The sequence below is a fragment of the Argentina silus genome (assembly GCF_951799395.1).
Source record: "Argentina silus genome assembly, chromosome: 4".
Lineage (NCBI taxonomy): Eukaryota > Metazoa > Chordata > Actinopteri > Argentiniformes > Argentinidae > Argentina > Argentina silus.
In genome coordinates this window covers 17,366,605-17,381,604 of record NC_139658.1, presented here as the reverse complement: position 1 = coordinate 17,381,604, position 15,000 = coordinate 17,366,605, and the positions used below count along the sequence as shown (strand labels likewise).

Sequence of the window (15,000 nt, the reverse complement as noted above, 5' to 3'; positions counted from 1 at the left end):
TTGTCACAGAATAAAGACAACAATTCAGAGGGAAAAGATGAAAAAGAGATAAGGAGAGTGGGAGATAATGAGATGTTTCCTTAAACTAGGCCACAATCAGCTCAAGTGGTCACAAGCTCTGTTCGACCGTACCTTGTGTTTTCTGAGGGAGTGGTGGGCATGCCTCACAGCCTCGTACAGTTCTCTTTGCTCCGCCTCGGTCATGGCCAGCTGGGAGGAGTCTGGCTCTAGTCTCCCCCCCCTGAGTGAGGAATGCAGGAAGGAGCTCCAGTCAGACAGGGAGGAGAGGCCTTGCAGAGCCTTGGGACTCTCCTGAACCTCAGGCCGAGAGAGGGGGCTGGGTCTGGGGCTGGGAGTCTGGGGCCTGGAGTACAGAAACCTGGAAGAGAACCAGCAGAGCCATAGTCTGAGGGTGTGTTTTACACTCACATACACTGTAGAAATTCACTAATATGTAATAACCATGTGGAATTCAACAGAGCTGATAGATTATAACCATGTTCCTTCGTGAATTCAGTAAACAAGTGGATTTCTAAGAATTCAGAATTCTCAGATTTGGGGTCCAACACTCCCATAGCTCTATTTACAGTATAGGGCCCTACATTTTTCACAACCATGTGACCACCTAACCAGGAAAACATTTGGACCCATATATTACAGGGACGAGAGGGAGTAGTCTCAGGCCTGTATCTAAACAGTGAGTGGATGGAGGCATATCTGAACTCACCGCTCCACATCACCAAGGTAACCAGCCAACCAGCTGACATCGGCACTATCCCCCACCATCTCCGGGTCGGATGTTTCTGTCTCTGTGCTAAGTAAGTTCTCCTGTTTCACCCTGTTGGGTGTGGCCTCCATGATGTGTTCCGCCAGCGTCATCATGTCCATCTGACACACACACACACACACACACACACACACACACACACACACTCACAGATGTTAACATACTTACACCCAAATGTATTGCACACATACAGTTATGTAGTAAAGTAATGAAACAGTGAAGGATTTATTCTTCCTTTGGCTCTATACTCCAAACGTTAGGGTTATATCAAACAATTAATATGACATGTACTGTACATCACCATGAAGACATTACAACACTTTTTAGACATAGTCCCCCCATTTCAGGCCATCAAAAGTGGGACAGATCCATCAAATGTCCACATTAAGCACTCATGTTTAATATTTGGTCGTCAATCCTTTGCATGCAATTACTGCCTGAAGTCTGCGACCCATTGACCCCACTAGATGCTGTTGTTTTGAGGACGTTTTTCCTTAAGTCTCCTCTTCAGCAAATGAAATGCATCTTCAATAGGATTTAAATCTGGAGATTGACATGGCCAGTCAACAACTTTCCACTTTTTGGCCCTGAAAAACTCCCTAGGTGCTATAGCAGTATGTCCTGCTGTATGATGAAGCACTGTCCAATGAGTTTGGAGGCATTTGCTTGTACTTGGGCTGACAAGATGTCTCTGTACACTTCAGAATTTATACTGCTGCCGTCAGGAAGCGATACATGCCCAAGCCATAACACCCGCTCCATCATATTTCACAGATTAAGTGGTATGCATACTTTGCTTTTGCATTCACTCTGGTATTTGATAATATTTGTCTTATCTGTCGACAAGAGCCTTTTCCAGACCTCTGCAGGCTTTTTAGGTACTTTTTTGGAGAGTGTTCCTGATCTGTGGTACAGTTGTTTTGGAGTTTTTTCATCTTAATCATGGTGAGCATTCTTCAGTCATTCACTGTATTTATTTTGGTAGGTTTAAGGTATGTTTTTTGTTTTTCTCTGATATTTAAGCCTCATAATGGCTTCCCTGACTTTCATTGATGTCTCTTTGGTCCTCTTGTTGACAGACACCAATAGCAGACTCCAAAGGCAAACGCAAAGCCTAGAATCAATACTAGACATCTATTATGACTGCACATATGATGTGACAGAAGCACACCAGAAACACCTGTCAAGCCAGTTGTCAATCACTTTTGGGTAACCTGAAATCGGGGGACTATGCATGAAAATGTTGTAATTTCAGAATGGTGAAACCAATATGTACAAAAAATACCATCAAATAAAAGCTGAGAATCTCTACTTTAACCTCATAATTGTTTAATTTCAACTCCAAACTTTTGGAGTGTAGAACCAAAAGAAGAAAACATTCTTTACTGTCGTAGGATTAGGGTTGGGGTATATTTTACTACTACTACTGTAAAATATACACATGCAGACACACATCCACAGTTAGCTGGAGTGTGCAGTGATAGGTTAGATTGGCCTAAACCCCTCCTACCTGCAGGTCCTCAGTATTCTCCTGATAGGTCAGCAGCTCAGACTCCTCTCCCCTGCCGGACAAGACCCTTTGACGCAGACGATTGGCCAGTCTCTCTTTTCCCAGAATTCTCCTGGCCAGACTCCGGCGTCCGAGAGCCTGTCGCAGACTCCACCTACTGCCCCCTCCTGACCCCCCCAACCTGGCCTGCAGGTGAGAGAGAGGGGGGCTGGGAAGGTGGTGAAGGAAGCGGGAGGTAGGGCTGGGGTGGTGTGTGTTTTGGGGGCTAGGGTTGGGAGGCTGAGTGTGTGGTGGTTTGGGGAGGTGAGAGTTAAGGGCATTGGGGTTGGGGTTAGGGTTGACTGGCTGTTGTTGGGTCTCAGGGCTGTGCTTGAGTCTCTTGGCTGGAGGGGGATCTCCTTGGTTGTCCTGTGGCCCTCGGTGTCCTTGTTGGGTCCAGCTCTGGTCCTGGCTCTGGTTCTGGTTTTGGTTCTGACTCTGGCTGCCTGGCTGGGTATCTGTCCTGGGTCTCCTTAGATCTGTAGAGACAGACAAGATGAGAAGGTTCAGGAGCTGGAAAGGATCCACTGTATAATCAACCCATTCAAATCACATCACACATTGAAATATAACAGCATAACACACTGCACACAGATACATACCACACCAGGTTAAATGTCATTAAAACCAGCAGTCACTGGAGATCTCAAGCATCAGAGTTGAATGTACACTCAATTATTTTTGTACTTTGACTCAACAGTAACCAGGGAATCCTCTATCACCTGGGTTAGAGTTCGGGGCAGGGCTGTCTAGTAATCCACTGCGCTCTGATTCACTGCTCCACCTGTCCATCCAGGCGCCAGTGGATGGGCCCTGAGTGGGGGGAGTCTGCTGCAGCTGCTCCAGGAGCTCGGCCAATTGGGTATGTCCCCGGGAGCGAGCAATGTTGAGTGGCAGGCGACCCAGAGAATCAGGGATAGCAAGAGCTCTGGGGTCCCACTGATAAAGGACCAACGCTGCCTCAGTATGACCCAGAGCACATGCCCACATCTAGAGAGAGAGAGCAGGGAAAAAAACACACTTCAGCTAATACACATACTAATACACATCTACTTACACACACACATGCACACGCACAGAGAGAGAGAGAGAGAGAGAGAGAAAGAGAGGGGACACAGGTTTACAAATAAATGTTCTCTTACCAGTGGGGTGCAGGAGAAGTGGTCAACATTGAGAGGGTCTACCTCCAGCTCTAGGTCTATGCTGTCTGCATGCTTCGTGCTGCAGAGTAGAAGAACAGGGGTTAGAATTAGTACTTGTGAGTGGCAGTGCATACAGTATGTGTGTGTGTGTGTGTGTGTGTGTGTGTGTGTGTGTGTATGTAGGCAGATGTGTACAGTGTGTGTACTGATGTGTGTTTTGTCCATGTCCTTGCTCTAATTCTGTTTTTAGTTTCTGCTCACCGCCAGCGGATGAGGGTCTGTATTAACCCTGCGTATCCCTGAGCAGCGGCCAGGTGCAGTAAGGTCATGCCCCGAGAACTCCTGCTGTGGACCAACTGATTGGACGAAACCCAGCAGGGGCGGGACATCATCTTCTCACATACTACCACTACGCGCCCCTCAAATGAGCCCTGCCCAGGAGAAAGCTAGAGAGAGGGAGGGGGGGGGGGGGGGGGGGGAGGCCTGCAGATTTATCCTAATGCTTACAGTGGGATCTACACAAATAGACCAACATTTTCTTTAGAAAACTATTTGAAGTATGAAAAAAAAGATAGAACTTTACATTTAGGGGTGAACACTTATGAAGTTATGATCTCTTATCTCCTAGAACAGATCATTTTCACTTCCAAAGACAATTCAGGGCCTGCTGCCGTAACTGTACCTGGGACTGGTGGTCAGTGCCTCCTCCCTCTCCTCCTCCTCCCCCGGTTGTTGCCGTGGTTACAGAGCTCTGATTGTGATTGGTTATCTCGGCCATCCTCTGTTCCATCTGCTCAAGACGCTCCAAAATGGACATCCTGAACTGGGTATCTACAGAGACACAGGAGGGACATACAGTGAGGTGACTGGTTGTGAGCTAAACTAATTATCATTATCTAAGTGTGCAACATCCTAATCAGATTCCCTAACAAGAAGAATAAGGTTGATGGGAAGGCCGGTGAGTAAGAAGTATGTTTTATAGAGAAGAGCTAGAATAAAGCTCTGTCACCAGAGAGCAACAAACCAAGACGTGAGGGGAATTAACCGATAGTGAATGTGAGTCTGTGAAAGAGAGAATTGGAGTGTGTGTGTGTGTGTGTGTGTGTGTGTGTGTGTGTGTGACTTTGTGTGTACCGTGTCTATGTGTGTGTGTGTGTGTGTGTGTGTGTGTGTGTGTGTGTATGTATGTATGTGTGTGTATGACTGCATGTCTTTGTTCAAATGCTGCTGCAGTGTTGCTGCAGTGCAGATTATGTCATCCCCACCTGCTGCTCTCTCTCTCTCTCTCTCTCTCTCTCTCTCTCTCTCTCCCTCTCTCTCTCTTTTCTCCCTCTCGTTTTCAGCCCCCCCCCCCTCTCTCTCTCTCTCTCACTCCCTCACTTTCCCTTTCCCTCAGGATGCGGCACACACACTGAGCAGAGGAGGAGGGGCAATAACACAGTGTCATAAGAGCTCCACCCCTTTAACACCTATGGCAGCCAATCAGCAGAGAGCAGATTTATGCCCGCGCGAGGCACAACCGAGAACTCATCTGAATGAAAAGATAAACAAACTCAATATCATGTAAAGAGACTCAGGATGAATTATGCACACAGACACAAACAAACACACACACACACACACACACACACACACACACACACATACACACACACACTGTATGTCTTGCAAAACTATGATCGTGTGATGAGTATCCTTGCTTGACTGAGACCTCTGGAGTTGTCTTACTCTCAGTGGGCTGACATGGTTTTAGGTTCACTACCTGATTTATTTCCACATTTCCACCACATTAATGGACTATAAAAAAAAATATAATCAAGACAAATTCAGAGCTGTGTCTTTTCTAGCAGTGTAATTGGCCTGCATGGATTACTCTGTTCTCTCTGGTTATTGCATCAGTTTGCTGCATGTGATGGTCCACCCATGCTCTCCCCACTAGGAGGAATCTGAGTTGCACACTGACTCTTCTACATCCCCAGCTAAGCAGTATTTGTTTCTCTGAATGTATGCATCCCTCTGTATCTGATAGTGTATCTCCTGACATGTGCGTGTAGGCTTTGGACTCTAAACCAGTTTGAAAGCAGATGCAAGGTTCAAAGGTTAGAGTTGAAAGTTTAGCCATTGCTGCCCCCTACCCCTAAAATAGGACTAACGTCAGCGTCGGACACACATCCACTCACACACACAAAGTGCGTCAGTGACTCGCGGAAAGGACAGTCCTTGCCGGTGGGAAACCTGACCAGACCATTGCTAATGTCACGCTTTTTCTGTGTTTTGTTAGCCTCCTCCAGGCGCAGTGCATTTTGCGATGGAGTGTACCCGTTTTAATTATAGCACTTGTTTTCCAAGAGCCCGTTGAAGCTCTGCAGCAACCTCTGTTTTGACCACTGCTCAGTATCCACTGGTTTTAACTTCTGCGTTTCTTAGGAGCCTCAAGTTGCGACGATTCTTCTGTTAATACAAGGACTTTGCTTGGGACACGTGGTAGGCTACTTGTAAAAGTAACACACTTTTCTTTTCTTTTTTAAGATTAAAAGTAACGTTTTAATAGGCCTATTGGGAAACATAATACACATTCGAGAAACGGCAACATATCGCCCGGGTGACAGCTCCTCCAACTCGTGTCGCTGTTCACCAATCGTGGTTCTGAAGTCAGAACAAAAGACCGCATGCCAAGTTCTCTGCGATCATTAGGTTATTTTGCAAGTTTTAAAAGAGAAAGTACAACTCTGCGCAGGTAACAACACCATATAGGCATGCAAGAGTTGTTATCAACTTAGCACTGACAGAAGGATAGTGTCCCAAAACCCCAACAAACATTTGCTCATAAAAAAGTAAGCTACCAAACTGATGGGCTACGAAAAGTCAGAGACGGTTAATATAGGCTTAAACATAGATGCTAGTGGGTTGAAGCCTTAACCATTTGCAGCCCTAGGCCCATCAGTCAGTGCTTTGTTTTGATGAGGCCCTTTTTTGAGGTTCTTATCTTATTAAGAGAGAGAGAGAGAGAGAGAGAGAGAGAGAGAGAGAGAGAGAGAAAGAAAGAGAGAGAGAGTTTATACGCGCTGTTCTACTTAGTTATTGTATTGTTTGTTAGCCACCTTAAATAATAGACAATGGTTCCTCGAAGTGACAAATGTGGTTGTAAATGATAGATCATATAAAAACACACAACTTCATGATAGAAGTGTAGGCCTATAGCCAAATAACATCTATAGGTTAACACGCCTCGACTGAACAAACACCTGCAGTTTAAAGCATTACGATGGAGTTGCGTCTCCGAGCCTATCGCCTACTCATAGTCCTTCAAACACCCATTCGGAAGTAGGCTAAACGTTAAACACACAAATACGGACAACATAGTCTAAAGCAATGTCTCACTTCTTTCTTTCTTTTTATCACCTCGTCTAATTGGAAATGAATAGGCTACTAACCCGAGTCGCGAAGGCTGCCTCTGTGATGCTCTTTGTCCTTCTTTTCTGTTCAACCGTTTGATTTTAGATTGAGGTGTGCTACGTTCGCTACTATAAGCAACAACAATAGAACAAAGTGGAGGAGCTGGCTGAGAGAGGGAGGGCGGGAGAGAGAGAGAGAGAGAGAGAGAGAGAGAGAGAGAGAGAGAGAGAGAGAGAGAGAGAGAGGAATAGAGATCCTCCCCTCCTAATTTCTTACCGTTTGTCTGTCGCTTATAAACCGGGCGCGCAATCCTCGCGCCACATGCAGGGAAACAGACGCCCGCTTTAAATCTACCCGCCGGGAAGGTCTTTGAGCTATTGGTGACTCGGTCATCATCAGTGGGACAAAACCAGTGAAACAAAAAGGAGTCAGAAACAACAGAGCCTGCATGGCAGCCCGAGTCTGCTGTTAAACAAAGACCGGGGAGAGACGGAAAGAAACAGTTCTCACTGCAACGCAAATTCGCATGCATGGAAAAATGTTAAATATAATTCTGTAATCTCTTTGGCGCATGTAGCCATATTGTACAGATTGGGTAGGCTATAACGTGGCTCTGTAGTATGTATGCTTCGATTTTATGCCTCTCCGTTGGTTGAATCGTATAAGCTATCATATGGGGATTGCTGAGATAGGAGCAGCTTGGTGCAAAGGCTATGCTGTAACACATTGTCCCATCTAATGCCCTTGGCCATGGGTTCCAGAGTGACAATTTTACTTCACACTCAGGCTACAGACCCCTCTAATTTATCTCGCTTTGCAGCTGAAGGTAGCCTATAGTGGACCGCAGCAACTGGACCGCGTCTCCTTGCCCTCCGCACCGCACCCTGCGTCTGTAGCCGCATTGCCGCATTGCGCAACAGAGAGACGGGAGCGAACGCGGTGAAAACAATAACCTCTGGTAGCCAATCAAATGCGCTATAACTTTAGGATTGTAGAATTACACTGTTGCATAGGCGACTCGCTGTAAACCGTTGCATACAAACCTAAAGCTGGAGTCACATGAGAGGCTATTTGTTTGAGAAGATAAGCTTGTCCATTCGGGACTGCGGAACACTCAACATAATGAACCCTTCAATGTGCTTAGTCTCAGTCCCGAATCAATATCGGAATGAATCAGACATTTATTTTATTGCCATTCAACATTACAGGAATTATTGTCTATGCCGTAAAACCCTTTCAAACACCAACAACAACAACAACAACAACAACAACAACAACAACAACAACAACAACAACACAGCAATTGCACCAGAAGAACCCCATAGCTATAGACTCTCAGTAACAGGTAGCCTCATTTCAGAGCGATTAGGCTCCACATCCTCTCTTCCCCTCCCAGAGATCCCCAGAGGTTGTAACACAAGTCTTCTTGATTCCTAACAGGGCCCTTTCAGAAGAAAAAAAGAATTATGTTGCAACAAGGGCTTTAACCGGCCTCTGTCTGTATAATAAACACAATTCAAACTTGTGTAAACAAGTAAACCACTTGTTAAACACACTGTTAAGCAATTCTCTGTTGCATGCAGGTTGTGCACAGTGAGAGAGGGGGAGCTGACGGTGGCTGTCCATGGCACTGAAACCATAGGGGCTTCCTCTTCTCCTGTCCTCTACCTGCACTGACATGAAGGAGCAGGGCCACGGTTGGTCACTCTACAACACTAGTGGAATATGATTGGCTAAGAAGCCCCTCTGCACACAACTAATTTACTCAAGCACAGTGTAGTTGTAAAACACAGCTGAACAGCAAATCAGTTGCACGGATTAAGACAGCCAGCCAAAACAAGCTTTTCACAGCTTATCAGCATTATCGGCACAACAGCGTGTTGCAGACACACAGACACGTGGGCACACACACACACACACACACACACACACACACACACACACACACACACACACACACACACACACACACACAGGAACTCACCATCCAGGGAGAGCCAGTCGTGTTGCGAGGAGGGTAGAGCAGGCAGGTCGCGGGCCTTATACTCAAACACCACTGAGGAAGAAATGACCTCACCACCCATAGCCACCTGCAGCATCACTAGACCTGTGTCATGGGCTGAGACACACACACACACACACACACACACACACACACACACACACACACACACACACACACACACACACACACACACACACACAGAGGATGGGGTTATTAGAGAGGTGGGGGGGGGGTGGAGATGGGGATGGAGAGATAGTGAGTATAGTGTGTTACCTGGACAGTAGCATCGTAGCACCCCAGGCTGTATGAGAGCAGCAGGGACACTGATGTGGTCAAACAGACAGCTGTACTCACTACTGGCTTCCAACCAAGGACCAGTTATCAACACCTTCACTCCCCCCTGAAACACAAGGACAGGCAGGCTTACAGTAGGCTACACACACCGTACACAATAGCTTCACACTTCATCCTGAGACACAGAGTGACAGGCTCAAAAACACATACAACTATACTTCCATCCCACATGATAAAGCTGGGGATGCAGATCACGGGAACGCTTGCTCAGTAGGCAATGTCAGATGCACTGCACAAGTGTATGACAACGCAGATGTCAGTAGTCGTTGCAGAGTGTGTGTGTGTGTGTGTGTGTGTGTGTGTGTGTGTGTGTGTGTGTAAGCATAAGAGTGAACTTCAATGTCCCCTGGTCTCAATCTGACTCTACGACCCTTGCTGCGAGGCACAGATTACATCAGTGTTGAGAAGCAGTGTGTCATGACAGCCGCCCGCAGCTTAAAGGATCTACAGCACATCAGACTCCCAAAGTGCAGAGATGGATTCATTAGCCTTATATGAAATGCTGGCCTTTTTAGACATCTGCTAGAGTCGAACCAAGTAGAACCAAATACATACAGTATTGCATGTTGTTATTTTTTCCGCATTTTTCCAAACTACATGCAGTATGTACTGTTTACAGTTTTCAGTCTGGCATCTTTAGGTCTACAAACAGGGTGAGGGTTATAAGTTAGTGGTTAGGGGTTAGGGGTTAGGGGTGAGGTAGTGACTCACCTCTGGGTAAGACCACTCAGGGGAGTAGTCTGTCACTCCAAACAGTCTCCCAGCCTCCTGCAGCAATCCCAGAGTTCCCTGCTCCACCTCTGAACCCTGAAGGGGAGCTGCTCCTGCCGCCTGACCCACTCCTGCCCCTTCCTGGGGCATCAGAACGCCCCCCACCGCTGCCCCCCCTCCACCTCCCTCCACAGAGATGAAGTCATTGATGAGGTCAGAGAACTGGCTTCCGAACGACGCCTCAAAGCCTTCCAGGCTGATAGCCCCGCCTGCTGCCCCTCCTGGCCCTGACACCCCCACACCCTGCTGGGGGAGAGAGGAGCTGTACAACCCTCCCTCTATGCCTGCACCAGCCCCTGACTGAGGACTGTCAACTACTGAACTGTTAGCCCCAGACACCCCCACACCATTACAGTGAATCTCACTTTCCCCTCCTCTTCCCTCCCCCCCCCCACTCTCAACCGTTGGCTGTATGTAGTGGTCCCCTACTACAGCACCCCCGTAGGCCTCATGTGGATCCCCAGGCTTGAGTAGTAACTCTACCCCCTTCTCAGGCCCTTGCTGTGGGCTCCCTGCCTCCCCGGGGCCCCTGCTGCCAGACTGGTCCTCACTCGTTTCCTGCACACTCAGGGGATAAGAACCCACTCCCCCTCCCTGTCCACTCCTCCCACACAGACCCTGCTGATCTGGGTGGGGTTGGTGGAGGTGTGTGTGTGGGTCTCCATTGGTTACTGGAGAGTCAGTCTGTACTGTGGGTAGGCCCATATAAGCCTGGGCCTCGCCTGAGTCCTGTCCTGCCTCGGGGCCATTAGGCTGGGGCTGAGAAGGCTGGATGTGGGGAGTGTGGGGGGAGGCCTGTAGGAAGAGGCTGGGGGAGGGGTGGTGCGTTGGCTGGGCCAGACTCTGGACACAGGCTGATGACATCACGGCACTGAAGTCCATCTGCTCCAATGTGGTGCTGGGGCTAAGGCCTGCCCCCTCGCCCACATAGCCACTCTGATTGGCTAATGGCTGCTCAAGCGTGTCCTCTGTTTTGATGTTGTTGACGAGTGCAGCGTTGTAGACGTAGCCATTAGCTGTTAGCGACTGAGGAGGGCAGTGTAGTCCTCCAGTGTCACCATTACACCCCCCCAAACCTGCCCCTCCCTCTGCCTTCCCCCCTCCACCCCCATAGGTCTGACCCTGCTTGGGGTTATTCAGGAAGCAGTCGGGGTCAAAGTTCATACTGGTCTCAGGCAGGTTGACTCCTCCCCCAGAATCCAGACTGCTGGACAGGACCAGCTCCCCTCCCTCCCCTAACCCCACCCCCCCGGGGAAGGATGCAAACCGCTGGTCGTCAGGGGCAACAGCCAATAGAATCCCAGCAGTGGCGTTCTCATGGGTGGGGCCTAAAAGATGGGTATGGTTAGTGGAATACACAGAATCCCCCGTTAAAGTGGTGACCTCCGACATAAACACAGCAGCGGCGCTCTGCGATAGGCCGCCTCCCATGGCGAGGGCGGGACTGTCGGCCATGTCGCTGGTGATTGACAGTGGGGAGCTCTGAGTGGTATCAGGAACCTCAACCTGATTGGTGGAGGTGGAGGAGGACACCTCCATACTGCTCTGGGGAAGGAGGGAGGGTTTGGGGATCCTCCCGTTCCTCCTCTCCCCTCCCCCTCGGCTCCTGACCGCCCCAGGGCTGGGCTCTGTCTGGCCCTCTGACACATCACTGTTCTGGAGCTCAGAGCCATCTCCTGCCCTCTGGCCTGCCCTCTGTCCTGCCCCTGCTACTGCCCCTGTCCCTGCTGCTGCTGCCGCTGCTGCTGCTGCTGCTGCTGCTGCTGCTGCTGCTGCTGCTGCTGTGGCCCCCGGCTCTTGTTTGGAGGAGATGATGCGGTGTTTGACACTGGAACACTTCTGGTGTAGGCTGCTTCCAGCACCTGGGAGAGAGGAGGGAGAGAGAGAGAGAGATGGAGGGCGAGAGAAATGGAGGGGGAGAGAAAGAGAGAGAGAGAGAGAGAGAGAGAAAGAGAGAGAAAGAGAGAGAAAGAGAGAGGGGGGGGGTAAGGGGTAGGGAGACAAGCATTAGTAAATATAGCCTGAAGGACACCTTGCAACACATTCTGCACAGTGTGAGGGTGCCCTCCTGTGCTCAAAGTGGGAATTAAACATGTTTACGTAACAATGCACAAGACACTCTCAAGAGTTAGCTGAACGGCTCTATTTCAATTTCTCTGTAATACATGAACTTACAGAACGTCAAATCAAAACAGGAAGGATGAAAAATACATTATCGTATCATCTTCTGCTAATGAAGGAACGACTCATTGACATGACCTTACACCGGACACAACCACAACCACATCCAGATAGCATGTATTAATCTGTGTCCATGTCTAAACTGTCAGACCTGTGTATACTTGGGAGTCGAGGCCTTCGGGAGCTCTGTGCTGTAGTTATCTCTTCTCACCCTGACACTCGCTCATGAATAATGCATAGGCTGGGTATTTTGAGCAGACGAGGCCGTTAACCCCCCTGCCCAGTGCCTCCCACTCAGACACCCAGGCCTGCAGTCCAACGGCCACTAGGTGGCAGCATGGCACTGCCACAGTCACTCACAGCTCGGGAGTGTGGTACACTTACACATCAGAGTAAGGTGGTTTTGAATTGATTTAAACGTGTTTATACAGAGTAAAACAGATAAAGGCAGCGAGTCAAGGCAACACAAACCACTGCTTAACGAAGAGTCGCATAATTCCTACTGTAGGTACAAACCACTGATTCAAGTTTCATTCTTGTTTAATATGTCTCACATCCATGAAAGGGTTTGGGTTTGGGCAATCAGGAGCCAGAGGGTAAGGGGATTAAATGTGAAATGTGAGGGGGTAGAGGTGACTCACACATGGGTTTGAGCTGGCCAATGAGCTCCTCCTTGCTCCACTTGGCCCATTCCTTCCTGTCTGTGTTGATGGAGCAGAGAACAGGACCACACGGCTTCCCACTGTCGTCCACTGCCGGCACATTCAGGTAGTGGACCAACACTATGTCTGGGTTCTGCAGTGTAGAGAGAGAACATATACACACACACACACACACGCACACACACACATACAAACATAAACACACACGCACACACACACACACACACACACACACACACACACACACACACACAAATAGTCAGTGAGGAGAGTTTAGGAGAGAGGAGAAGAGCAGTGGGGGAGGAGATATGAGGGTGGGGAGGAGAGGGAAAGGGGGGAGGGAGAGTCAGAGGAGGTCACACATAGCGTGTGAGAGAAAATTCTTGCACCTGCTTCCACATAAGAAATTTAGAAGCTCAACCCCCCCTCATCATTGTAACCCTGCTGAGTGAGTGAGTCTGTGTGTGTGTGTGTGTGTGTGTGTGTGTGTGTGTGTGTGTGTGTGTGTGTGTGCGTGTGCGTGTGTGTGTGTGCTTATGTGTGGGTGGCTCCCTCATCACTCACTGTAGGCCACCCACATCTCTGAGGCTGCAGGAATGTATGAAGCTCTCCCCCATGAAAGATTCAACAGGTGTGTGGCGGTGTGTGTGTGTGTGTGTGTGTGTGTGTGTGTGTGTGTGTGTGTGTGTGTGTGTGTGTGTGTGTGTGTGTGTTTGCGTGACTGCAGAAGTATATGAAGCTCTCTCCAATGAAAGATTCAAGCGACACACACAGGTAAGATACCCTGCTGAGGGAAAAGCTTTCCCTTCCAAAATATACTTCAACGGCAACAAAGGACTCATTTCATAATGTCAACTGTAGTCAACTACAGATTGTATGGTAATATCTACCTCAATTTTTTTGAAAGGTAAAACATTTGAGTTTGAGGAATTGAGGATTAGACTATAACATGGGTCCCGTTTCTTTGACTATGCTCGTGCTGGCATTCAAAACAAAATCAAACCCTGCTGATTCATGCAATAGTGTGTGCATTGGGGATGTTGGTGTGTATGTATGTATGTGTGTGTGTGTGTGTGTGTGTGTGTGTGTGTGTGTGTGTGTGTGTACTGTATGTTTATGCATGTGCATGCGTGTGCAGTAGTATTGTGTGCAGAGGCTTGTTAAATAATCATCATGTCGTCTGTCCTCTCAGCTCAGTGCGACTTGGCCCTTCTGCCCATCCCTCACACGAGCAGAGCAGCTGTGTGTGTGTGTGTGTGTGTGTGTGTGTGTGTGTGTGTGTGTGTGTGTGTGTGTGTGTGTGTGCGTGCGTGTGTGAGACTGCAGCCCTTTGCCTGTCTTTCACATGAGCAGTAGAGTGAGTCAAACATCTCTATGAATAAATAGCACGCTCTTATACACTGGGGAAAGCTGTGTGTGTTTGTGTGTGTGTGTGAGTGTGTGTGTGTGCGCGTGTGCATGCGTGCATGCTCGCGCATGTGTGTGTGCTAGTGTTTTGCCCCTGGGTATTTCCTTGGAAAGGACTACACACAGAGAGCAGTGCATCTATTCTTGCAGCTCAGTGGAGTCACAGGGGGTCAGAGTCTTGGTAATAAGTGTGTATAAAACTCACATGGCTAGGCAGGAGTTTTGTGATAACATGTCCTTATTTCATTTAAGAGAAAGGAGAAGAGGTGAGGCCAGAGCAATATTGGCTGTTCAGTGTGACAATTGAAATTTTTACCAACCACATTTTATATTCAGCAACCCTGGACCCCATGTTGCTGCCCCTGAGCATTCCATTCTTACATTCCAATTTGGAAACCTAGTTCTTATTCTAATATAGCTCGGGTGTGTGAGTGTGTCTGAGGCGCAGTAGGTAGGGGACTTACCTGGAGCAGCCAATAGCATCTGCGATGGAAGGTGGGGATGATGGAGGAGTGGACGTAGCAGCCATACAGACACTGAGGAGAGAGAGAGAGAGAGAGAGAGAGAGAGAGAGAGAGAGAGAGAGAGAGAGAGAGAGAGAGAGACAGGGTTACACACACAGACACAGCACACATGGTAATACTGTGACTTCTACAGCAGACTTGTATAATCAGCCATGAAATCCAACCGATATTAAAAGGGGATTGCATACTGTCAGTTAACAAAGGGAGAATCCAAGATAGCCT

The 15,000-nt window shown here is 48.4% G+C and overlaps 1 protein-coding gene across 1 annotated transcript in view; it reads right to left on the bottom strand.

Moving 5' to 3' along the window:
* The window catches only part of camta1b (calmodulin binding transcription activator 1b), a gene marked incomplete at its 3' end in the record, with an annotated part of 36,497 nt that overhangs the window by 1,843 nt on the left and 19,654 nt on the right, over window positions 1–15,000 (bottom strand). Inside the window, exons 6-18 of the mRNA XM_083668491.1 lie at window positions 14,719–14,790; window positions 12,827–12,980; window positions 11,787–11,866; window positions 9,945–11,741; window positions 9,153–9,279; window positions 8,859–8,993; window positions 4,161–4,309; window positions 3,740–3,924; window positions 3,479–3,557; window positions 3,059–3,326; window positions 2,298–2,815; window positions 728–888; window positions 133–379 (exon numbers count right to left, since the gene is read on the bottom strand). Of these exons, the coding sequence (XP_083524617.1) occupies window positions 133–379; window positions 728–888; window positions 2,298–2,815; window positions 3,059–3,326; window positions 3,479–3,557; window positions 3,740–3,924; window positions 4,161–4,309; window positions 8,859–8,993; window positions 9,153–9,279; window positions 9,945–11,741; window positions 11,787–11,866; window positions 12,827–12,980; window positions 14,719–14,790 (3,972 nt within the window). The remainder of the gene's footprint in view (window positions 1–132; window positions 380–727; window positions 889–2,297; window positions 2,816–3,058; window positions 3,327–3,478; window positions 3,558–3,739; window positions 3,925–4,160; window positions 4,310–8,858; window positions 8,994–9,152; window positions 9,280–9,944; window positions 11,742–11,786; window positions 11,867–12,826; window positions 12,981–14,718; window positions 14,791–15,000) is intronic.